General features: G+C 38.5%; 1 protein-coding gene and 1 long non-coding RNA gene across 5 annotated transcripts in view; one reads left to right on the forward strand and one right to left on the reverse strand.

The window, feature by feature from the left end:
• LOC135090983 (ubiquitin conjugation factor E4 A-like) overlaps window positions 1-15,293 on the forward strand; it is a 28,380-nt gene extending 13,087 nt beyond the window's left edge. For all 4 annotated transcript variants that reach the window (XM_063988280.1, XM_063988266.1, XM_063988275.1 and 1 more), the window contains exons 9-14: window positions 566-769; window positions 1,891-2,032; window positions 2,836-2,937; window positions 3,431-3,593; window positions 3,868-4,043; window positions 14,898-15,293. In XM_063988280.1, coding sequence (XP_063844350.1) covers window positions 566-769; window positions 1,891-2,032; window positions 2,836-2,937; window positions 3,431-3,593; window positions 3,868-4,043; window positions 14,898-15,083 — 973 coding nt within the window. In that variant the 3' untranslated portion in view covers window positions 15,084-15,293. The remainder of the gene's footprint in view (window positions 1-565; window positions 770-1,890; window positions 2,033-2,835; window positions 2,938-3,430; window positions 3,594-3,867; window positions 4,044-14,897) is intronic.
• LOC135091007 (uncharacterized) lies at window positions 15,107-23,607 on the reverse strand. The gene is made up of 3 exons (XR_010262243.1): window positions 23,215-23,607; window positions 18,640-18,795; window positions 15,107-16,144 (listed from the first exon to the last, which is right to left on the reverse strand). It is a non-coding gene; the product is annotated as an uncharacterized LOC135091007 (long non-coding RNA).
• Window positions 23,608-24,881: the final 1,274 nt, after the last annotated feature.

A 24,881-nucleotide genomic window follows, 5' to 3' on the forward strand; every position in this document is an offset into this window, starting at 1 on the left:
ATATCTATGATTACATATCTCATCTGTCTCAGAACTGCATGCATTTAGGCCATGATCACAGGATGCATTACATTAGTATACTGTCTTGTAAGATATCTTTATTCTTTCCACATGCATACCAAATATTTTCAATGCATTTATTTTTCTTACAGCTTTGCTGAAATTTTAGCCTCAAATAATTATGGAATTCTTTCTTCCCCCCCCTCGCTCGCACTACAATTATTTTCATCATATACTATACTATTATATTTTTTCAAATTGTTTTCTATCACCACTGACCATGGCTTCAAGAATGCTTTTAAATTGTGCCAAGCCAAGTTGTTGTATTTTGTGATACAATTGTGGCCTATACATAATACTTAAAATATTTTAATTTTCTTTACATTTTTTAAGCATGCTATTTCAAGATCTGGAACACTCTGGTCTCAAGCATTCCTGACAAGCATTACCCAGCTTGTATATATATCAGGAGGCAGACTCAAGACCACCGTATGCACCACTGTTTCTTAACACCTCTGCTGTCCTTCAAAAATCTTGACTTAAACTTTCTTACCAAAATCTCTAGGTACGAGGTCATGAAGTACCTGTGGGAGCTGCCACATCACCGCCAGAAGTTCACTGAGCTGGCGACTGAGGCACTATCCAACATGGAGTCTGCCAGGCCTCCGCTGTTCCTGAGATTTGTTAATCTTCTTATCAATGATGCTATTTACTTGCTGGATGAGGGTCTTTCTTACATGTCACAGCTAAGGGAGTCCCAAAAGGAAAGGTCTGTGTGCTTTCTTCTGATGTGCATCATTCCTTAACTTAATATGTTTGTGTGTTTGTGATTTCATGTACTGTGACCACAAAAGAAAAAAATGAAATTATAAACATCATAGCATGTCCATAGAACAAAACGATGTTTGATTTACAGCTATGGGAGGTCTTGAAAGGTGGTAAATTGTCATGTATGACAACTCACATGCCTGTCAGACTCAGTGGAGAGAAAGATACCTCCTACTTACCACTGCCAGTTTTGCTTTTACTGCAACCTTCCCATTTCATTGGTCACAAGGAATTTTCCTTATATGATAATGGGTCCTGGCAAGCTTAAAAATGAAGAAAAGTGTTGTGATGGCATTTGCTCAAGGGGGACTCAGTAACTGCGAGACTGGAAGGAAGATAGGAAGATCAGAGACCGCCATCACACAGGTGAAAGCTGCACTAGTGCTGGGAACAGCTGTCACTCCCAGAAGAAAGAAAAGAAGGCTCTGCATGTAAAGGAAAGACAAATACAAGAATAGGCAAGTTGAAAGGGTGTATGGCTTGCAAAAACTGAGTTGCTACTTACTCTTTCAGTCAGAAGAGGTTTATGAGCTGCAAAGCAACAGGGTGTGACAGCTGTTCCAAGTTGCTAGTGCAGCTGATTCTGATTTTTCTATCTTCTTTCCAGTCTCACGATTACTGACCCCTTTTTAGGCAAGTGCCATCACAACATCCTTTTTTTTCTTGTTATGCTTGCCAGGACTCATTACAATCTAAGGAAAACTAATTGAGAGTGATAAGATGGGAAGGTTGTGGTGAGAGGGAAATGGGTGGATGAGCATAGGAGAGGTCTCTCCCAACACTGAGCCTAACAGTGAATGTTACCAATTCAAAAAAGCTGAGCATAGTATCTTCATGGTATGTGAGTTGTCATACGTGACAGTTTACCACTCTAAGACCTCCTATGACTGTTAATGAAACATTGGAACTTTGCTCTAAGCTGTGGTATTTAAAGTTCACTCTTTTGTGGCCACTATATACATTAAGTGATTGAGTCTGAAATCCTTAATAACTGAATAATGACCATAGTGAATGTGTATCATTTTGTTATATGTCTGAGATCAGAAAATCATATTGTTGCAGAGATGGAGGGGAGTGGGACAGCCTGACACCTGCGCAGCGTGAGTCAAGGGAACGCAGCTTTCAGAACATGATGCTTTTGGCTCGCTTCCATAACAATCTAGGTTCTCACACCATCCAGATCCTCATTCGACTCACCAAAGAGGTTAGTTGAGCCTCACTGTACTGTCAGTTGCTGGCAGAATGTACCTACATCTATTGTGTATCATTACCAAGTTTCACTCGTGGAATGCTCATCTATAGGTACTACATGCTGTCTTGCTGGAATCATAATTAGTAGATGTAAAAGCCAAGCAAGATTGCATTCATATAATTACATACTTACAGTTTGTGTAAAATGTTCCTGGACCTCCTTATTGAAAGAACATGCTTGACCCTTTTGGTCTTTGTATTTCCAACACTACTCTTAAAATAAGAAGTGTTGGGCAACACCTGATGTCATGTCAGTGGTCACTGTGTTGGCTAAGCACACAGCTTGGTCTTGGCAAACAGTATGATAGCAAAGGAAGAGTTTGTGCTTTTGGGCTGCTACATTTGGAATGAACAGGATTTGTCGTGTTCTGTGTTACATAGCACAAGAAGAAGAAACCTTGTATTTTCATTGGAGACCAGAAAACATGTATATCAAAGAAATTTGTACATGGAAAGGGTGAGGTAGGGCTACCATTATGGCTTTGCTTGATGCAATCTTACTATAGATGTCCTTCATCTTAAACCGTGTTCTGAAAGCCAAAGGAAAATAGTTGTCATACTTAAAATGATAAGTGACCAAGGAGCCATGACTGACTGCATCTGAACTCTAAGTAAACAAAGCCCTCACTGCTAAAGGATGTCTTGTGTTTCTCCAGTTCCATGTGTTCATATCATTTAGTTACTTTATCAATACACATTTACTGAAGTTTTCTCTAATGGCCATAGCTTTGTTACCTAATGCCCTGCCTTCAACAGATTCCACAGATGTTCACCCACAGCACTCTGGTTGACCGAATGGCTGCCATGCTTAACTACTTCCTCTCCACCCTAGTAGGACCCAAGCAACGTAACCTCAAGGTGAGTGGGGATCGCCAGAACCGTTACTGTTTTTTGTACAAGCTATGCAGTGAGTGATACTTAGCTCAGGTGTAGACAAATTAAAAGCCTTGGGCATTACTCTCTCATGACATCTCAAGCTAAATACAGGTTGAGAATCCTCTATCCAGAATTCTAAAATCTTAAAATCTCTAAAATCCAAAGGTTTTTGTTTATGAATTGTATCACAACTAAGAAAGGCATTGTATGTGATGCCTGTATGCATATGTTAATGTAAAGTGATGCTGTAAGGAAGTGGAACAAACGGTGAACATCTTAATTTTGCTGCACTATCAACTATCTTTGTCAGTGGAGGATAACTTTTGTTTTATTCAAGTAATTTATTCAAACAGTTACCACATAGGTAACATGTATTGAATGTAATGTTTCATTCAAATGTCCTTGATGGCTCTTGTCTGATGGGCAGCCATGTTAACCACGTTTCTGAAAGTACATATCCTTGGTTTTGCTTCAGGTTCGCTACATGGAGAAGTACGAATTCCGGCCAGGAGAGATGGTGTCTGACATCTGTACAATATACACACATCTCTTTGCCAACTCCTCCTTCTGTCTCGCTGTTTCTTCTGATGGACGATCTTACACGCCTCAGCTGTTCTCCCAAGCCTCAGATGTCTTGTGTAAGTAAATTTCATTGTTCATTTTTATCCACCAGAATTCCAGAAATATGTAGATACAATATTAAAGTGATTAATATAATAAGGATACACTGCATCACTTAAGGTAAAAGCTTTATGCATGGTTTTTCAGCATGAAGTGTTTAATTCCTTAAACAATACAGAATAAGAGGCTCTATAATACCATTACAAAAATAGAATGAAGTTTATGAAGTTTTGTCTTGCTTTTCTGGTGGCATTATCCTCACAGTGAATTTTAATGTCACATTCCCACTAGGTCGAGTTGGACGAGGACTTCTAGCTGAGGAGATGCAAGAAGTTGGCCATGCTGTTGTTGCTGCAGGCAAGGCACAGGCTGAGGATGACGACATTGCAGCAGAAGCACCAGAGGAGTTCCTGGATCCTATCATGTCTCACTTGATGACAGACCCAGTCATCCTGCCATCCTCCAAGGTATTTAGATATGTGAATTTCTTATGATGACTTTCATAGCAGAACATTACAAGATAGGCTTACTCTGGTAGGTTAGGAATGCCTTCTCTACATATATTAAGAGGAATACTATCTTTAACAATATGTTTATTAGTGGCATTGCTGTTTCACCACAGTAGTTAGTACTTAGGTAGCAGATCCACCTCCTAACATTTCTTACTCTATCCACTACAAACTAGTCCATCCAACCATTATGAAATCTTTTTTCTCTTCACTTGTGAGCTTCTCAAGAGAACTGCAGCTTGCCCCAGCTATTGTGAGAGTTAATTATAGTCAGCAACTGTGCAAAACTGGGATTCCTTGTGAGGATGAAAGGCAGTAAAAAGATCAGCTGTAGAGAATAATTTAATTCTGATTCCATTCTCTGTAGTGAATGTAATGAGGAAAGTGTATTCTTGAGCATAGCCTGTTTATACACACTTGAATGTAGCAACTTTCAAATATTTATCATGTACTATTAAAGACAATGATTATGCTAGATCCAAGCCTATCATCAGCTATTTTCAAACAGTTTAATACTTTACGCTATTATAATATACTGCAAGAAATTTGTTGATGCATCTCATGTAATGGTTAAGTTAATGGAGTATTCAGTGACTTGTTACATAATTTATTAATATTCTTCCTAAAAGATTCAGATTTTGTCACTGCATCCACCACAGAAAAGTCACATGGAAAAAAAATCACTACTGAGTAGCAACACTTGTTTTCGTCTGTTCCTTTGATTGACAAGAATGGTCAGTTTTAATTATGCATACCTTGAGAAGTGTATGGTTTCTTATCAAGTACCTCTGCCCTTGCCTTCTCCACAGCTTTGTGCAGCGCATACTTATTTGCACATTAAAATTTCTTGTGATGTCTTAAGATGTACACAAGTGAGGGTAATATAGTAAGTGATGAGTGCCACAAATTAGTGCTCATTACTAATGAAGTGTGTCAGGAAATTGGCATAAACTAAGTTACAATATGCTATCTGATATCCAAGTTGAGGACTTCTGGAGAATGTGAGATGCTCCACCACAAAGGCTGATATTGTGGAAAAGGTTGGAATTCTGCTCCTCCTGTAATGGTGGGATTCTCCTCCAACTGGCATCTTGGATGAGCCAAAGGCACACCACTTATCTTGTGATGCCATCCCCACCATGTTTTTGGCAGAGTTTCTCACTCTCTTCAGGAGCCTTGAATTTGGTATAGATACCAGACAGTGAATTGTAATTTGTTTTATGCCAGTTTGCTGACATATTTCCTTGGTACTGAGCCTAGACTATAGCACTGACTTGCTCACTATTTTAGCCTCACCTGTGTGTGTCTCACAAGAAAATGTGTAGAAAGGATAAGGGTGGTGGTGCTTGATAAGAAAACATGTTTCTCAAGGTAAGTGTAGTTAAAACTAATCAATGCAATGAGCAAGAACCAGTGATGCTATATATGAACAATTTTTTTTCTTGTGGCATTTTCTTAGCAGATACAGCTACAAAATAATAATAGGTATGCTACCTGGTAGACTCACTGCAATAATGCTGAGATCCCCTAACTTAAAGTATATAGGGCACACTAGGGCTTTGTAGAGAGAGAGTTCATATCTGATATTCTTTTATAAATAGTGAGGAGTACCTCTACAGCATGGCTGGAAAGCAACTCTGTGAAGTGGTAGAAATTGTTTATCTGCTTTCCCCTCACAAAGTAGACAAGAGTAACCTTTAATCTAATATTAATAATAATAACAAGTTTATTTTCATAAGGCACTTACAGTTTACATATCCAAGAGTAGAGGGAAAAAAAAACAATATGACAAAGAGGACTAGATACCCAAGGGTATATGTGTCCTACCATACTCCTTAGAAAGAAAAAAAAAAAAAAAATCACAAAAACAAAGACTGGCAGTGCTAGGGAAAATTACAAGTGCAAATAATATAATAATACTACAAGTAATTATATGAAGATTCGATGAAAAAGAAAGGTATACAATAATAATAATAATAATAATAATAATAATAATTTATAATAATAATACTAATAATACTAGATAACATATGACATTAAATATTACTGAGCTAATTATCCAATAAAAAAGTCTTTAGCTTGTGCTTGAATGTTGAGATGTTACAGTTGTGTGAGATGTATTTGAATACATGGTTCCATATAATTGCCCCTTTATACAGTAAATCCCTCTTATCCGGCATCCACGGGACCGCCGACATGCCGGATACTTGAATATTGCTGGATACTTGAATAGAAGTGAAATTATGTCCACAATCACCACCCTACACTCACACATCTTACCATAACAAAGATCAGCTGATTTGATCAGCTGCTTAAGTGTAAGCACAACACGCTTCCTCTTTTCTACAACTTTAGGCATGATGGAGGCGTCAGGCGATAAACAGTGCACACACGGGACTGAGTCACTGAGTAACAGTGTTGCCAGATTGTTTTGGCCATATTATCGTACTACACAGGTTGAAATTATTGTACTTCTGGTAAAATTATTGTACATATGTAATTATTCCAAATATTATGCAAAACTGCCACTTTCCAAATACAGCAGAATTTAGGTTATATATATATATATATATATATATATATATATATATATATATATATATATATATATATATATATATATATATATATAGAGAGAGAGAGAGAGAGAGAGAGAGAGAGAGAGAGAGAGAGAGAGAGAGAGAGAGAGAGAGAGAGAGAGAGAGAGAGAGAGAGGTGTGTGTGTGTGTGTGTGTGTGTAATGAAAAAACAACACCCTTAACAAACAAAACACTTTCCTAAATACATATCATTAATAATTGGAGAAAAACTACAGGACACTTCGTTAAGTTGTTTACTTACTATGTAGGAGATTACTGGTCTTGTTCTTCTATATATATACATCCAGCACGTCGTCAGCAGCCCCGGCACTCTCTTCATTGGAGGAATATAGCACTCTTGATGTCATATTTTTTTCATCATTGACTTTGATTGATGGCTTGAAGGTCGTACAGTCACTGCTGGATGTGGAAGCAACACACTTCTTCGCTAGGATGATGTCTCTTATGGTTTCTGTTTTTAGCTTATTTCTATCTTTTGTTTTCACACGGCTTACACTAGAGAAACAGCGTTCACAGTCAGCATTAGCATGAGGCAAAGAAAGACATCCTAGTGAAAAGTCTGAAACAAGCTTAAACTTGGGGTTTCCATCACTATCCTCCAGAGTTTTTATGGCACACCAAAATTTATCAGGCTGGTTGTAATTGCTCTTGTCCACTTTTTTCGCCATGTTGGTAATGGATTCAGGCAGATCTTCTATGGCAAGCCTCCTCCACTCATCGTCCAGTTGCTGGAGGGTAGAATCATCCTGGGCAATGATTCGGGGAAGGTGTGTCGCAAGGGGCACCAAACTTTGCTCTTGCACTTTGCCCTGGATGCCTAGAACACTGGCTGGCTCCAGCATATGCATTCTTGAAAGGACTTCATCTCCGAAATTAAATCTCTTCCTGATCCGTTCTGCTGCTACTATCAAAAATAATCTGCCCAGGATGATTCTACCCTCTAGCAACTGGACGATGAGTGGAGGAGGCTTGCCGTAGAAGATCTGCCTGAATCCATTACCAACATGGCGAAAAAAGTGGACAAGAGCAATTACAACCAGCCTGATAAATTTTGGTGTGCCATAAAAACTCTGGAGGATAGTGATGGAAACCCCAAGTTTAAGCTTGTTTCAGACTTTTCACTAGGATGTCTTTCTTTGCCTCATGCTAATGCTGACTGTGAACGCTATATATATATATATATATATATATATATATATATATATATATATATATATATATATATATATATATATATATATATATATATATATATATATAAAACCTAAATTCTGCTGTATTTGGAAAGTGGCAATTTTGCATAATATTTAGAATAATTACATATGTACGATAATTTTACCATACATAATAATATTTAGAATAATTACATATGTACGATAATTTTACCATAAGCACAACAATTTCAACCTGTGCAGTACGATAATATGGCCAAATAATCTGGCAACGCTGAGTCCGCTGCCTGACAAGTTAACCAGTTAGTGTGTCGCGTCTATGCGTGGTGTTAGTACGCGTCTGTTTCAATTCCCAGCCTGACAATTTTTTTTTTTTCTTTTTTGTGTGTGTAACCACGCCTACACAGTGGTTGCCAAGACTTACCCATGAGTTAATCCTTCTTTAGTTGGTAATGAGGAAGGTGTGGGCTTTAGCAGTGGACACCCAAAGGCAGCAGTGAGTGAAAACAAGCAAAATAAAGAAAAGTTTGGCTGTGAGGTGCTAGACAGCCAGCCATAGTGACGAGGTGGCAGGAAGGTAGCACCACCACAGGGAAGGTTAGGTCAGGAAGTGTTAGAATAAATTTAGGTAACTTAACGTAACTTTTTAATGAATAACTGAACAATCCACGGTTTTAACTCTTTTTAACGCATCCCACCTAACCTCCAGCACAATATATCCCTGTGTCAGCCTCGTCTCGTTGCTAAAAACTGTAAAATTTAACTTAATGAAAATGTAAACAATCTGGGTCGTCTCTATTTATCAGCCATTATCTATCTTATCTGTGAGTGTTTTAAACCAATACTGTCACAAAGCAGAGCCACATAACGAAGCTTTAATATCCGTTCGTTAGATATACCTGCCATTACTTAGTTTAAGTTTGGCGAGGGTTTAAATGAATGAGAAGGGTTGGTCGTCCCCTCCACTGGCCCCCCCCACCGCCATCTTGGATAAGGCTCCCCAGCCCCCTCCGGTTCCAATATTATTTTTTATTATTTTCTAAGTATTTTATTTCGGCTTGTAGCTAAGATTTTATGGTTTGTAAAAATATTTCGTTTTTTAAGTTATTTGAGCGCGTGTGTTGCGTGAAAAGTGGTGATTTTGGCATTGTTTTTGTGTAAATAAGAGGGCCGTTTTTGGCGTATTTTTTTTACAGTCCCAAAACTAAAGTTTTTATTTCAGCCTGTACTAGGTTCTTATTGGTTTTAAAAAATAGTTGGTGTTTTTTTAAGAGTGTTGCCATCCCGCTCAGTGAAATGCGTGCACCGTACACTTGTTTTTATTCGTGTTCAGCTTCCAATAATATTGAATTTTTTTTTCGGTAGATTTTTTATTTGTGCTTGTAGCTCACTTTAAATGGTTTTAGAAAATAGTTCAGATTTTTTAAAGTGTTTTCCGTTATGTTTAAGCCAGAATGGGTGGACATTTGAACGATTTTAAATGGGGTGAAGGTTTCAACAGTTTCCAGATACTTCTTTGTAAATATCTCTAATACTACTGCGTTTTGAAATGTGTTGTTATTTGTGGCATTAGTTAAAATGTGTGGCAAGTCAGAATTTATAAAGCATTCCTGTCTAGCTGCGTTTTTTAGAGGGGTCATTTTCAAAATGAAATACGTACGTACGTAAATAACGGTCGCTGTGACGTCATCAACCCCCAGCCGTGACGTCACAAGCCCCACCAGCCGTGACGTTATCAGAGTGGTACCTTCCCTAACTCCCTTCCAGTCCCTCCCAGTAAATATTCAGTGTTTTTTTCAAGGTATTTCAAGGTGTGTGTGTGTGTGTGTGTGTGTGTGTGTGTGTTGCCTTATTTTTCGTTGTACAGATGGTGATGCAGTGTGTGTTGCTTTGTCTTTCGTTGTACAGATTGTTATGCAGTGTGTGTGTGTGTGTTGCCTTATCTTTCGTTGTACAGATGGTGATGCTGTGTGTGTGTGGTTATGCAGTGTGTGTGTGTGTGTTGCCTTATCTTTCGTTGTACAGATGGTGATGCTGTGTGTGTGTGTGTGTGTGTGTGTGTGTGTGTGTGTGTGTGTGTGTGTGTGTGTTGCCTTGTCTTTCGTTGTACAGATGCTTATGCAGTGTGTGTGTGTGTGGATGTGTGTGTGTTGCCTTGTCTTTCGTTGTACATATGCTTATGCAGTGTGTGTGTGTGTGTGTGTGTGTGTGTGTGTGTTGCCTTGTCTTTCGTTGTACATATGCTTATGCTGTGTGTGTGTGTGTGTGTGTGTGTGTGTGTGTGTGTGTGTGTGTGTGTTGCCTTGTCTTTCGTTGTACATATGCTTATGCAGTGTGTGTGTGTGTGTGTGTGTGTTGCCTTGTCTTTCGTTGTACATATGCTTATGCAGTGTGTGTGTGTGTGTGTGTGTGTGTGTTTTGAAAATATGCGCACGCGCGCGTACATTTTCAGTTTGTTAACTGCCTAAATAATAAATCGTTTATTATTATTATTATTATTAATTATTATTATTATTATTATTATTATTATTACACACACACACACACACACACACACACACACACACACACACACACACACACACACACACACCTGTAGTTCAAGAGATTAGGTTAAGTTTGCTTAAACAAACACACACACACACACACACACACACACACACACACACACACTACCTAGAGAGAGAAAAAAATACGAATAAGAAAAAAATGCTTACACTTACATTATGCACAAACAAACACACACACACACACACACACACACACACACACACACACACACACACACACACACACACACACACACACACACACACGTACAGTTTCAGTTTGTTAACTGCCTAAATAATAAACCGTTTATTATTATTATTATTATTATTATTATTATTATTATTATTTATTATTATTATCATTATTACACACATACACCTGTAGTTCAAGAGATTAGGTTAAGTTTGCTTAAACACACACACACACACACATTATCTAGAGAGAGAAAAAAAATACGAATAAGAAAAAAATGCTTACACTTAGAATACACACAAACAAACAAACAGACACACACACACACACACACACACACACACACACACACACACACACACACACACACACACACACACCTGTAATCAAAGAGGGTACCACGGGGCTTCTTGTTCTTCCCAACCAGCATTGGGTTGACTTTCCCAGTCCGAAAATCGAAGGAGGAAAGGTCAACAGTGTCACCGAGGTAGCGGGTCAACTGGGGCTTGCTTCGAAACTTCTTGCCTTTGGGGCTGAGAGAGAGAGAGAGAGAGAGAGAGAGAGAGAGAGAGAGAGAGTTTTGTCATTTTTTTAATAATTTAGTAGATTTTTGCTGTTTTGGTTTTACTTGTCAGAGAGAGAGAGAGGGAGGGAAACATAAACACAAACACACACTTACCTGTAATAATACACATCTACTTTACCGCAAGTCAGCCCAGTTTTCCTCAGCACTTCCTCTCTTTTCCAGCCGCGCGGGAGGGCGGAACACTCATAGCTCCTTTTTTTCTATCTGCACCGACATCTTGAGGGAGAGGGAGAGGGAGGGAGTCACAGAACTTGCTGTCTGTGAACGAGTAACAATGAAGAAATTACTGGCGGAGTCTCTCTCTCTCTCTCTCTCTCTCTCTCTCTCTCTCTCTCTCTCTCTCTCTCTCTCTATATATATATATATATATATATATATAAAACCTAAATTCTGCTGTATTTGGAAAGTGTCAGTTTTGCAAAATATTTGGAATAATTACACATATACGATAATTTTACCAGAAGTACAATAATGTCAACCTGTGTAGTACAATAATATGGGCAAAACAATCTGGCAACACTGCTGAGGACTATGAGACTATGGGACAGGGACTCGGGTAGTGGACGGACTGGTCGCAGACAAGAACGAGACCTGTTGTTCACCCGTATGGTGAGACTTGTCTCGTAAGGAAAGCAATACATCGGGCACCTTCAGGTTTTTATTTTGTTACTCAAATTTGTATAAGAAATTTTGCATTACCTGATATTGATAACGTTAATTTTCACTCAGATTATTGTGTATTTCATAAAAATATCGTACGAATTCTCAAATTATCGTATTATCGTATGAGTCCCATTGTACATCGTACACGGGCAAAATTTTTGTACTTGTGCAATAATTATCGTACATCTGGTAACGCTGCTGAGTAAACACAGTGCAGTGGGCCGTGGGTGGCGCGAAGCAGTGCGCTCTGGTGGCGAGGGGACAAAGTATGCCTCGCACGGGAATTTTAATCAATTTTATGGGTACACATTGATTTTTTTATTGATTTTAAGTCTCGGGGAAAAATGTGCCGGATATTTGAAGCTGCCGGATACTCGAATGCCGGATGAGAGGGATTTTACTGTACCTGAAAGTTTTCTGTAACAGAGTTGTTCTACATTGTGGTACAGTAAAATCCCTCTCATCCGGCATTCGAGTATCCAGCAGCTTCAAGTATCCAGGACACTTTTCCCCGACCCTTAAAATCAATAAAAAATCAATGTGTACTCATAAAATTGATTAAAATTCCCACGCGAGGCATACTTTGTCCCCTCGCCACCAGAGTGCACTGCTTCGCGCCACCCGCGGCCCACTGCACTGTGTTTACTCACTGACTCAGTCCCGCGTGTGCACTGTTTATCGCCTGACGCCTTCATCATGCCTAAAGTTGTAGAAAAGAGGAAGTGTGTTGTGCTTACACTTAAGCAGCTGATCAGATCAGCTGCTGATTAAGATCAGCTGATCTTTGTTATGGTAAGATGCGTGAGTGTAGGGTGGTGATTGTGGACATAATTTCACTTCTATTCAAGTATCTGGCAATATTCAAGTATCGGCATGTCGGCGGTCCCGTTGTTGCCAGATAAGAGGGATTTTACTGTACATGAATTTTTTGGCTATGTCTTGTTAGATGAAAATGAACTTGGTTATTTCTGATAATCATATCATTAAATATTAAGTGCAAGCACTTGTTACTATATCTACACATTAAGTTACTAAGAGAAAAATATGTAGAGAAAAATATGTAGATTTTGTCAAGAGGTAGTATTTGAAGTGACAAGAACATTGGTCTGGTGTGCTCTCTATGATTTACAGATGTGATAATTCTAACAGCTTTTTTTTTTTTGTAGTTTAAATATAGAATCAAAATGACATCTAATAATTGTTCCCCAGATTTCAATTCCAAATAGCAGATATGGATATATAAAACTATTATACATTATGACAAGCATTGACTTCTCTACAAGTCTCCTTGCTTTAGATAATATTCCGACTCCTTTAGAAATTTTGTTTTTAATTAATTTAACATGTTCTGACCAATACAATGTTTAGTTGATAGTAACACCTAAGAATTTTATAAAGTTTACTCTATTAATTACTTTATTATTTAAAGATTAAAACATCAACATTTAATGAGTAATTTTTTTGTCTTAAGTAATTTTTTCTCTTAGTATGAAATATCATATATTTTTTTTTATCTTGATTAGGAGACAGTTTATTTGCATTTATCCAGTCCATTATCTTTAGCATTTCTGTGTTAATTTTAGTGATCACTTCACTTATTGCATTACATTCTAGAAAAATATTGGTATCATCAGCAAAAAGTATTGGAGTGAGTGAGAGAGAGACATTTACAATATCATTGACATAAAGAAGAAATAGTAGAGGTCTAAGAACTGATCCCTGTGGTACACCACAAGTAATATCATTGGTAGTAGAGCTAACATCATTATAAGAAACATACTGTGATCTGTTGGTGAGGTAACTTGTAATCCAGTCATGCGCAACACCCCTAACTCCATATTTATACAATTTTCTTAGCAAAATAGTGATTTATGGTATCAGATGCTTTACTGAAATCTAAAAAGATCCCTAGTACAAATTTACCATTCTCTAGGACAGTTCCAATTTTATCTATTAATGTAATTAGTGCTAAATTAGTACCATACCCTTTTCTAAATCCAAAGTGATATTTATACTGTAAGCTTTTTTTGTTAATGAAAGAATACAATCTGCTGAAATACTGGTAACACAGAAATTGGTCTGTAGCTAGTCATCAGTTCACAATTATTATCTTTATATATTGAAGTGACCTTAGCTAATTTTGTCTCTTGGAAACACACCTTGCCTGAAATGATAGGTTAACAATATGTGATAATGGTTGACATATATATGAATGAGTTTCTTTTTATAATCTCCCAACCTGGACTTTTATTTTGAAGTTTCATAATTACCTGTGATATTTCATCACTACTTGAAGGTGATAGATATAAAGAAGCTATGGTATCACTTGGCATATATGACTCATAATTATAAGTGCTAGATGGAATAGATTCATTCAACTTTGATTCAATATTAACAAAGTAATCATTAAAAGAATTAGCAATGGTTTTGTTTTCAGTTAGTTCCACCCCATCAACAACAAATTTATTTATTTTAATGTTAGATGGCTTATTTCTGTTTATTATTTCCTTAAAAATTTTCCAAGATTTTTTAATGTTACAGGCATTTTCCCTAAATAACGTATTATACCATAATGGTTTCTTTCTACATTTCACAAGAGCCTTTGCAGGTTTCTCTTGTAGTCCTTATACTTATGTTGTAAACAGAAGGTCTTGTGAGAGAACTAACGTACAATCTACTTTTTTGTCTGATAAATTTTTTAAAGCACTTGATAACCATGGTCTTCTGTTATGATAGTTATTTTTGAAAATTGTAACTGGAAAGCTTTTGTCGAAGCATTCCAAGTAGATATGGAAAAATTTAGAAAAAGCTTCTTGGCAATCATGTATATTATGTAGTACTTCATGCCAATCAAGTCACCCATTAAGTATATGGTTTTATTTTCATGGTCAAGTTTCTCTAGCAGAGTGTTTAGGCGGCTTAAAGGAAGAATTGATCTAAATCCGTACTAGAGAGAGAGCCCTATTTGCTGTGTAGTTATGATCTTAGTAAATATGCCATGAATCCTACTATGCTATGAACCCTTAACTATTTGCCATTTCCTTTTCAGTTAACAGTTGATCGACAGACCATTGCACGCCACCTGCTCTCTGATCAGATAGATCCATTCAACCGGCAGCCGCTGACTATGGAGGAGGTGGTGCCCAACACAGAACTCAAGATCCGTATCACCCAGTGGCTGGAAGAGAAGCGCACTCAGAGAGCAGCTCTGTCGCAGATACCAAAGCCTCAATAGACAATTAATTTTTGTTGAATTTATTTTTAATAGCTTTTTTTTTTTTTTTTTTTTTTTTTTACATACAAAAAAGATGGTCACCATGACTGACAAGTGCTCTGCTGTGCCACTGCAGGTTGGTGGCCAGCAGCTTGGCACAGTCCTTGGGAACTGGAATTCTGTTTTTTGCCCTTGTTTCAGAGTTGTTAAAATATATGTTACAAGTTTACATTCCTTGTTTCTTATTCATATCTTGACCTAAGCTGTCAAGTTTTGTTGTTATCTATTTAAAGTTGTTTCTTGAACAGACATATAACAAGCAAAATCAGTTCTGATGTGAGTTATATAACTATACATATCAAACAAATCTAAAGCAAAATCAGTTCTGGTGCGAGTTATATAACTGATATATAAACAAATCTAGAGCGCACAGAGTAAAAATAAAACTGAAAATGGAATGCAAGTACAGTTAATTCATAATAAGGAGACAATATACTACTCATTCTAAATTCTAATGAGTATCTTTAGAACTAGCACCAAGTCAGCAAATAGCTGTGCTGCTAAAGAAGTTAGAAGTATGCTTTTGATGGTAAAGAAAGTAAACAAAAAGTTTACAAAGTTTACAAATGGAAAGAGAAAAACAAAGTTCACTAATGGAAAGTGAAAATCAAAGTCACCAAGACAGGGAAAGACATGGTAAGTGTAATGTGGATAAGGAAGCAGGACAAACATGTAAACACTTGTAGTTAATAAGCAACTATTACTTCCTATTCTGGGTGATGACAGAGAGAGGGGCCCTAACTATCCTAGCTGAAAGACGGAAAGACTTGGAGAGCTTGTCTGTTGGCTTGGTGATGTGAGAATGGTGGTGGATGCATTGGCATCACTATCAGTTCTCAGGCATCATCCTGAGAGGGAATGAGGCAGATGTCATCCCAGCAAGCAGACGTCAAGCAGCTGGTTAGGGGGGAAGGCAGGTGTTGGGGCCCTGTAGATGCCCTGATGCACCAAGGTAATTGGGTGTGCTGAGAACTGGACATGCTTCTGCTCTCTAGCACTTGGCACACTGCCGCTAGACTCTCCTGTGTAGATATAATGCTCGTTACTACCATGACCAGTGTCTTGTGAAAAAAGGACCCCCCAAAAAAATTTGAGCATCATCCAAAATTGGAGGATGTGTCTTAACATCTCCCTGTTGGCAAAGTTCAAGTCATAGGAAATATGAAATACAGAAGCAGGCAGGAAGTTCCAAGGTTTACCAGAAAAGGGGATGAATGATGAGAATACTGGTTAACTCCTGCATTAGAGAAGTGGACAGAGGAGGGGTTGAGAAAGTAGAAAGTCTTGTGCATTGAGGCCATGGGAGAAGGGGAGGCATGCAGGTAGTGAGATCAGATCAGTTAGCATGAAAATAGCAGTAGAAGATAGCAAGAGATGCAACACTGTAGTGATGAAAGAGGCTGAAGACAGTCAGTTAAAGGTGAGGAACTGATCAAATGAAAAGCTTTTGATTCCACCCTGTTAGGAAGAGTGGTACGAGTGGAACCCACCATACATGTGAAGCATACTCCATATGTGGATGGACAAGGCCCCTGTACAGAGTTAGCAGCTGGGTGGAGTGAGAAAAACTGGCAGAGATGACTCAGAATGCCTAACTTCATAGAAGCTGTTTTAGCTATAAATGAGATGTGGTTTCCAGTTTAGATTATTAGTAAAGGATACATTGAAGATGTTCAGTGTAGAAGAAGGGGACACTTGAGTGTCACTGAAGGAGAGGGATAGTTATCTGGAAGACTGTGTTTAGTTGATAGATGGAGATACTGAGTTTTTGAGGCATTGAACAATACATACTAAGTTTGCTCTGTCCCAATCAGAAACCTGAGAGAGATCAGAAGTCAGGCTTTCTGTGGCTTCCTTGTGTGAATTGTTCGATTCCAAAAGAGTTAGACGTCTATGAACTGATGAAGAAAAGTGAAAGTTACCTTCACCAGGTAGCTATTTTTTCATCACCCTGAAAGAAGGATGAACAGCTGGGGAGCTCAGCTCACTTTCAAATTAGACCTCACAGATTCATATCCAGGCATGCTAGCCACTGCACCATACAGATGCATTATAGTTATGGCTATGGGGACTGAAAGTTGCATTATTGTGCACAACACCTGCCAACATTGTGACTAAGTAGTGCTACTTGTATGTTTTAAAAGTAATCACTACCATACATAATATTTACTAGCAGCAATGGTAACTACTACTAATTATGGTCAATTCTGTGATTCATGTAATAATAGTACTGCATACTCATTTATAAAGAATGTTAGCAAGCAGGTTGCCAAATTTGATGCAACCATTAGTCCCCATGACTGCACCTGAAATAAGGTGGATGGGATAACATTAAGTGTGGTTAAGTCCAAAGTTTTGTGCAATGAGGCTCAGGGAGGAGTAAGAATACAGGAAGCTGATTAAGAAAAGCAACAGCCGTGGAAATACCAGTAGAATGTAGCAAGTGATAAGACAGTGTCCTGGTGGGTGAGACACTGAAGACAGGCACCTGATGCACAAATAATGCAAAGGCACTAACCTTTACTCGTCCCTCCATGAGCCACACTCCTAATGGGCCACACCCCTCTGCAGGCCTCATCCCTCCATGGACCACACCCTTCCATGGATCTCACTCCACAGGCCACACCCCTCCACGGGCCTCACCCCTCTGTGGGCCGCACCTTTCCACTGATATCACACTTCCACGGCTCTCACCCCTCCATGGGGCTCACTCTTCCATGGATCTTACCCCTCCAGGGGCCTTACCCCTCCATGGGCCTCACCCTTCCATGGATCTCACCCTTCCATGGATCTCACCTCTCCACGGGCCTCACCTTTCCACGGGCCTCACCCCTCTATGGGTCTCACCATTCCATTGATCTCATCCCTCCACGGGCCTCACCCCTCCATGGGCCACACCTCTCCACGGGCTTCATTCCTCCACGGGCGACACCCCTCTATGGATCTCATCCCTCCACGAGCCTCACCCCTCCACGGACCTAGTCGTTCCGCAGCCCTAATCATTCCACGTATCTAAACATTCCACAGACTTAGTCATTCCATGGACTTAGTCATTTCGGACCTGATCATTCCACGAACCTAATAATTTCGCGGCTCTAATCATTCCGGGGCTCTAATCATTCCGCGGACCTAATCACTGTACAGGCCTCACCATTGCATAGACCTCATCAAGGATACACCCTCAACAGTAATGGTGTTTGCAGCGCCGGGTGGGGGGTGTGGGGGGTTGATGATAATGACGTTTATATTGAGAATCATTTATAGTAATCTGTTAGCTCACTGAGAGACAAGTATCTTTTCTAGTGCAAGTTTAGTTTTAAGAATATAAGACATGCACCTACCGCTGACTTCACGATGTTGGACACTTGATAAAGAGCGAAGATACCTATAATGGTAATGGCCGACACCTCCCTTATTGCCTTGCTCTCCTAGCTCCCGAAATTAATATATGTACACCAAACATGTTACTTAATTTCACACACACACACACACACACACTTACGTATTTGAAACTCACATTATAAAGTCAGGAGACAAGCAAGGACGATTCTGGTACACACACACACACACACACACATACACACCATCACCACCATGCTTACACTGACTGTCTGGTGGCTGGCGGCTGATTGAAACGGGTGTCTCGGTATCTCACTGCCTTGCCTCGAAACATCTGGCAAGCAAGGAAGCAGAGAATATGAAATACGAAATAGAATGGATACAAAAGGAGAGAGGTGAGTAATTTTTCGGTAGTTAAAAGAAGAAACTTGATATTGTGGGTAACTGCAATGGTATATTTTTTTTAATGAAGTTTAGGAGAATTACTTGAAGTGTAATTGACTAAAATTGCTTCAAACTACTTGACTGCTCTTCTTGATAGCTCCAAGAAATAAAGGGCTGAAGTGAAAGAGGGAGAGCAAGGGATGAAATTATCGAGGAAATTATTTGTGGAGGAAGGCTACGAAAGAAAGGAGAGAAGGAAGGACGAAAAGTACGCGAAAAAAAAAAGTAGGGAGTCTGAATTGACCAATTAAGAGAAGGAAGACACTAAATGGTAAGGAAATTAGAGAGAGAGAGAGAGAGAGAGAGAGAGAGAGAGAGAGAGAGAGAGAGAGAGAGAGAGAGAGAGAGAGACTGGAAAGGAGCAGGGAAGGGAAACTAGAAAAAAAAAAAAAAAAAAAAAAAAAAAAAAAAAAATATATATATATATATATATATATATATATATATATATATATATATATATATATATATATATATATATATATATATATATATATATATATATATATATATATATATATATATATATATATATATAATGACGACGGAAGGAGAGATGGAGGAGCACGTCACCTTTTTACTTCAAGAGTTTGGGTAAGTGGTAATTATAGCTTAGATGAGATAAAAGCAAGCCACATAATTACTAACATGATAAGGGGACACACACACACTGACTCACAGCAAATGATTAGGGTTGCTCTCTCTCTCTCTCTCTCTCTCTCTCTCTCTCTCTCTCTCTCTCTTGATTCTCTGTAGCAATCAAGAGATATACTTAATTATATAAGTTTATGCAACTACCTATTAGTCTAAACCTTAGCTGGTAATTATCTCTTGTCCTTCAGACCTTCAGTGGAAATGAGAATGTTGGATACACTTCCTCCTGGCTGTATTTATATAGCAAGAATAACACTGTGCAACAATAATTACTGGCTTCCAAGACTCAGTAAATCGTGGAAACTGATGCCATCCACGATCTATACATTTTAAATGGTTAGTGAGACCCCGGTGCAAATTGACGTCACATGGATGTATTAGAGCAGGATTTGTGTCTTGATGTCACCCAGACTTATTAATTAAGGGATGTGGGGAGGCGGAGGAGCGTGGAAGGGGGTGGAAGCCAAGGATACAGAGGAAGGAGTCAGTCACCCCCGCAAACATCTCTAGCATCAGTGGAGCTATCCACTTCCACGCAAGGATCCCACACTATTAATGCGAAAAAAAAAAACTCATAAGAACCCGATTAATTCATCTCTGTGGCCTTTGAAAATAATCCTATGAGAACAAGAAGCGTTTAAGATCACAGTTCAGTTCTTACGGTATTATCCAAATAGTGAACTGCTTGTTTCTGTATTTCCTGTTACCCATAACTAGTCATCCAAGAGGGAAGGTTCAACACGCTTCCTGTGATTTTGGATACTCCTTTGAACTGTTCCTTTATGGGTATGGCACCTCCAGTGGGTTTTTTTTTATTTATTTATTTATCTATTTATTTATTTATAATTTTTGGTCAATTCTCCTCTTGCAAAAATAAACAAAAGTAAAAAGGAAATAAAGCAATATAAAATTTTTTGAAGCAGCGATAGTGTAGGCGATCCATTACATCATTACTGATATTTAAAAAAACGATAAACAAATGTATTAATGAATAAATAAATGAATATAAAGAAAGAAAGAAAATCAGAACTGTTTCGAAACACCTGTATAGGAAACAAGATCAACAACTAGTTTTTAACCATTGCACCTTCCCGTCCTTCGAGAGGGCGCGGGGTAGTAGTGCGTCACTTCAAATACTGATTCTGACACAAAAAGGCTGATGAATAAGTGGGTTTCTTTTACAGATGTTTATTTTATAGATCAGTGTGTGTAAAAAGTACAATTAACCTATATAGATAAAGATACAAAGACTTAAGTGATATCACCAACAATTCCCTTTACTTATAACTCATCATAATTAATTCAGCAAAGCTCGATAAAGGCGACACACAAAAAATATAGCACTGGAGCGGAAGGCGTCAGGTTTGAGCGTTACACAACAGCTTAGGTAGAAACACACTTGAGTACGATCTGGCAGCAAATAGCAACCCAAACATACACACCCACACCCACGCAGGGATGCATTACAACACAACACAACATAACATCCAGCAGAACAATGTCAAACAAGAGTCAATCGCAATGCTGCCAAGGAAAAAAAACAGGTCTGAAAGCAACACAACAAAATTTTATGATACGCGCATAGTTCCTCAAAAAAGGGAAAAAAAAAAAAAAAAAAAAAATAAATCTAGGAATAAAATAAAATTAACTATATACCTAACACAACGAGGGCAGCACTGTGATGAGCCTAATAATAAACTTACTCCTAAAAAGAAAAAAAAAAAAAAAAGTTAAAAGAATTATCGCTCAGTATATAACAGTGCAATAGTATAAAAAGCAATGGTAATAAATGTTAATACTAATAGGTAATACATATATACGTATGGAATAATGCCCACCAGGATTCAACAAAACCTCTTCAGAAGAGTAAAGGGTGTGATGGGTGGTGGCAGGTAACAAAGCAGGAAGAAGGGAAGGAAGCAGAGAGAAAACACTGCGTCTGTCCATCTTCCGGGTGAGGCTCGCATGTTACCCAGCCATTTAAAGAAAGAGAAGCAGATGAAGTTGGTGATGCGCAAGAGAGAGATGTCAGCCACAACAAAATTCATCGACTGGATCCCGGAGAGAAACAAAACAAGGCAGTGGAATCCAGTAAACAATGCAGCAAGCCTCGAGGTCCCAGCAGAGTGACGTGAATGAACGGGAGGAAGAGGAGGAGGTGGAGAGCCTTCAGGAATATATACTTAATTAAGCACCGTATAAAAATAGGATTATTATTATTAGTACAGTGGTTGTAGTCATAGTAAATGCAGTCGAGTGAGACAGGAGTAATTCTGTACATTTACCGTCCCGCGTTTAAAGTCTTAGCAACACTGAGTAACACGAGGCAGTACAGCACATCTTTCATTACGATTACACTGGTAATGAAGAGGAGGTAAAGCAGCAGGCGTGGCGCAAGGTTCACTGCACCATTCTCGAACGCTTCGGCGCCTGGTCTCAACTACTTTTAATTATCTCTAGTGGAAGTTACTGGGGAATTTCCAAAGTGGATTTCAACGATTCTAGTGATACTATAACATGAATTCTACTTCATCAAGGGAAAAAATAAACACTTCTGAACACCGAACTTATCTATGGTCTTTGAAAAGTCTTATGAGAGAATAAGCGTTTTAAAATACTGGCCATTGTAAATTGTTTATGTGGAGGAACTGAGTAAACGGGATTCCTTCACAGGGTCTCGTGCCCAAACACACACACACACACACACACACACGATGGTCTGATAACCCTGACACTTTTATTGCAATTATTAATGGTAGTTACATGATTACGCTCGCCTCACTCTACATGAGAGAGAGAGAGAGAGAGAGAGAGAGAGAGAGAGAGAGAGAGAGAGAGAGAGAGAGAGAGAGAGAGAGAGAGAGAGAGAGAGAGAGAGAGAGAGAGAGAGAGAGAGAGAGAGAGAGAGAGATTCTACAGGACAGGTTTTACATAAGATTAAAATAAATAGAAATGGAACAATAATAAGTTGAATAATCACAATAAAGTGCACGTTTTCATTTACCTGGAAAGTTTGTTCAGCCAGAGTGAGCCGGGCGTAATTCCTGCAACGTGCCCTCTTGCCTGGCTGTGAGAGGCACCTTACATTACGAATATTTGGTCTCGCGAGATTTGTATCATCTGTATTCGTATCACAAATTATTGCATTATAAGTCTATAGTTTATTTATCTAGTACACGTGGCAGCTAAGACATGGCAGGCTCACCGACAACACACACACACACACACACACACACACACACACACACACACACACACACACACACACACACACACACACACACACACAACAACAACAACAACAACAACAACAACTACAACAACAACAACAACAATAAGAGAGACAATAATAAACACTAAGAGGACACAATAAGAAATTGTACAAAAAAAAAAAAAAAAAAAAAAAGATGAGAAAATATACGTAACCTGACAGAGCAACCAGCAAGTGGAATCAATTGACTTAGGAAATTGTGCGTCCAAGGAACATTCATAACTTTAAAGAAAATGGCAATCAACTTCAAAAGGCTACACGTTACGAACCTCACTCAACCTGGTAAAAATTAAGTTAGATAAGATCAATAAGGTAAGATAAAAACACAGTACATAGATTCCTGGTAAAGAGGAAAATGGATGACTGGAGTGTACCTGTGCCTACCTTAATGAAGTGCGGTGACGTCCTTGTCTTGCCGTCACTAACACAAAATTACGCCACACACACACACACACACACACAGAACGGTCTTATGTAGGCTTGGCCAAGGCCCGTATTCTGAAACGCTTTGCTCTCTCACCACGACTAGTTTCAAAGGCCACAGAAATGATTAACTGGTTTCTCAAGAGTGCTTCTCCTCTTAATAATGTAGAGATTCTGTTTATCCGTCATTAGAACCATTAAAACATGTAACTTTGATAAGAGGTTTTGAATGTAGTGAAGGTGTGGAGCAGAAGTGTTTCAGATTATGGTCCGAAGCTTCAGTGTCCTTGGCTCGTCTTGATTAGAGTAATTGTGCTCCCTTGGGCTTCCGTTCCTACGTATATATATATATATATATATATATATATATATATATATATATATATATATATATATATATATATATATATATATATATATATATATATATATATATATATATATATTTTTTTTTTTTTTCTTTTTTTTTCACAAATAAAAATATTAGTTCTGGTTGAGCCAGTGATATGATTTAAATACATACTTATTCAGCTGAGGTATGAGTCTGGGTGAAGGTCGCAATGCGTGAATGGAGCAGGTACTGAGAGGACGCGCAACACACACACACACACACACACACACACACACACACACACACACACACACACACACACACACACACACACACACACACACACACACACACACACACACACACACACACACACACACACACACACAAAATCATTAATATTTTGCACTATATGTGAAAATAAGAGAGACTTGTAAAATAAAGTGAATACGCGGGAATGGAATAATCCCCACAATAAAAAGGGGAAAAATCAAAGTACCTTAAGTTTTTACCTAAATCGCTTATTTTGTTAGTTTTAGGAATGAATAACCAAACCTTCTGGCATCACGACCAGGAAGGATGGCTGAAGAACGGGTAAAGTGGCCCCAATTTGTCACCTACGTGTGCACTCTTAGTACAGAGCGCTGCGTGGCTGAGAGAGATTTGAGTTGATTAGGAAGGGGTGACCTTAAATGGTAACGAAAAACTTCTTGAGGTAAGGGCTGACGCTATGAAGTAAGAGAAGAATAGACGAGAAGGGAAACCGAGAAAAGAAAGTGTTTAGTTAAAGTTCAGGTCTGGAAATGGCTAAAAAAGAAGAAAAAAAAAATAAAGAGAAAAGAAGGAAAGGATAAAGGCAGGTGGAGGTAAAGAATACTTTACGCTGTAGAAAATGGGAAGAAGGCAGAAATTTAAATCTACAATGTCAAATTCATACCATGTAATTATAACATTAACCAAGAACCTGAAAGATACCAGATATACGTAACTATAAAGTAGAAAGATGCTAAAGTCATGTGTGAATGTATGTATGTATGTATGTAGCGCACACCAGTAATGCATGAAACAGGATACAAGAAGCACAACTAGATAGAGAGAAAAAAAAATAAATAAAACCGACGCACGATGGCGGCACAAAGGCAGAGATAACATTAATGGAACTTGAGGATGGACGGGGCGAAAAAGTGGACGTCATAGCCTTGTACAACCACATACCTCTGTCCACTAGCACATGGACGACACAGGAACATGTACAACTTGAAGCACCGAATTGGGAAACCGACCCGAGTACTTTTCT

This window comes from Scylla paramamosain, chromosome 3, assembly GCF_035594125.1.
Source record: "Scylla paramamosain isolate STU-SP2022 chromosome 3, ASM3559412v1, whole genome shotgun sequence".
Taxonomy (NCBI): domain Eukaryota; kingdom Metazoa; phylum Arthropoda; class Malacostraca; order Decapoda; family Portunidae; genus Scylla; species Scylla paramamosain.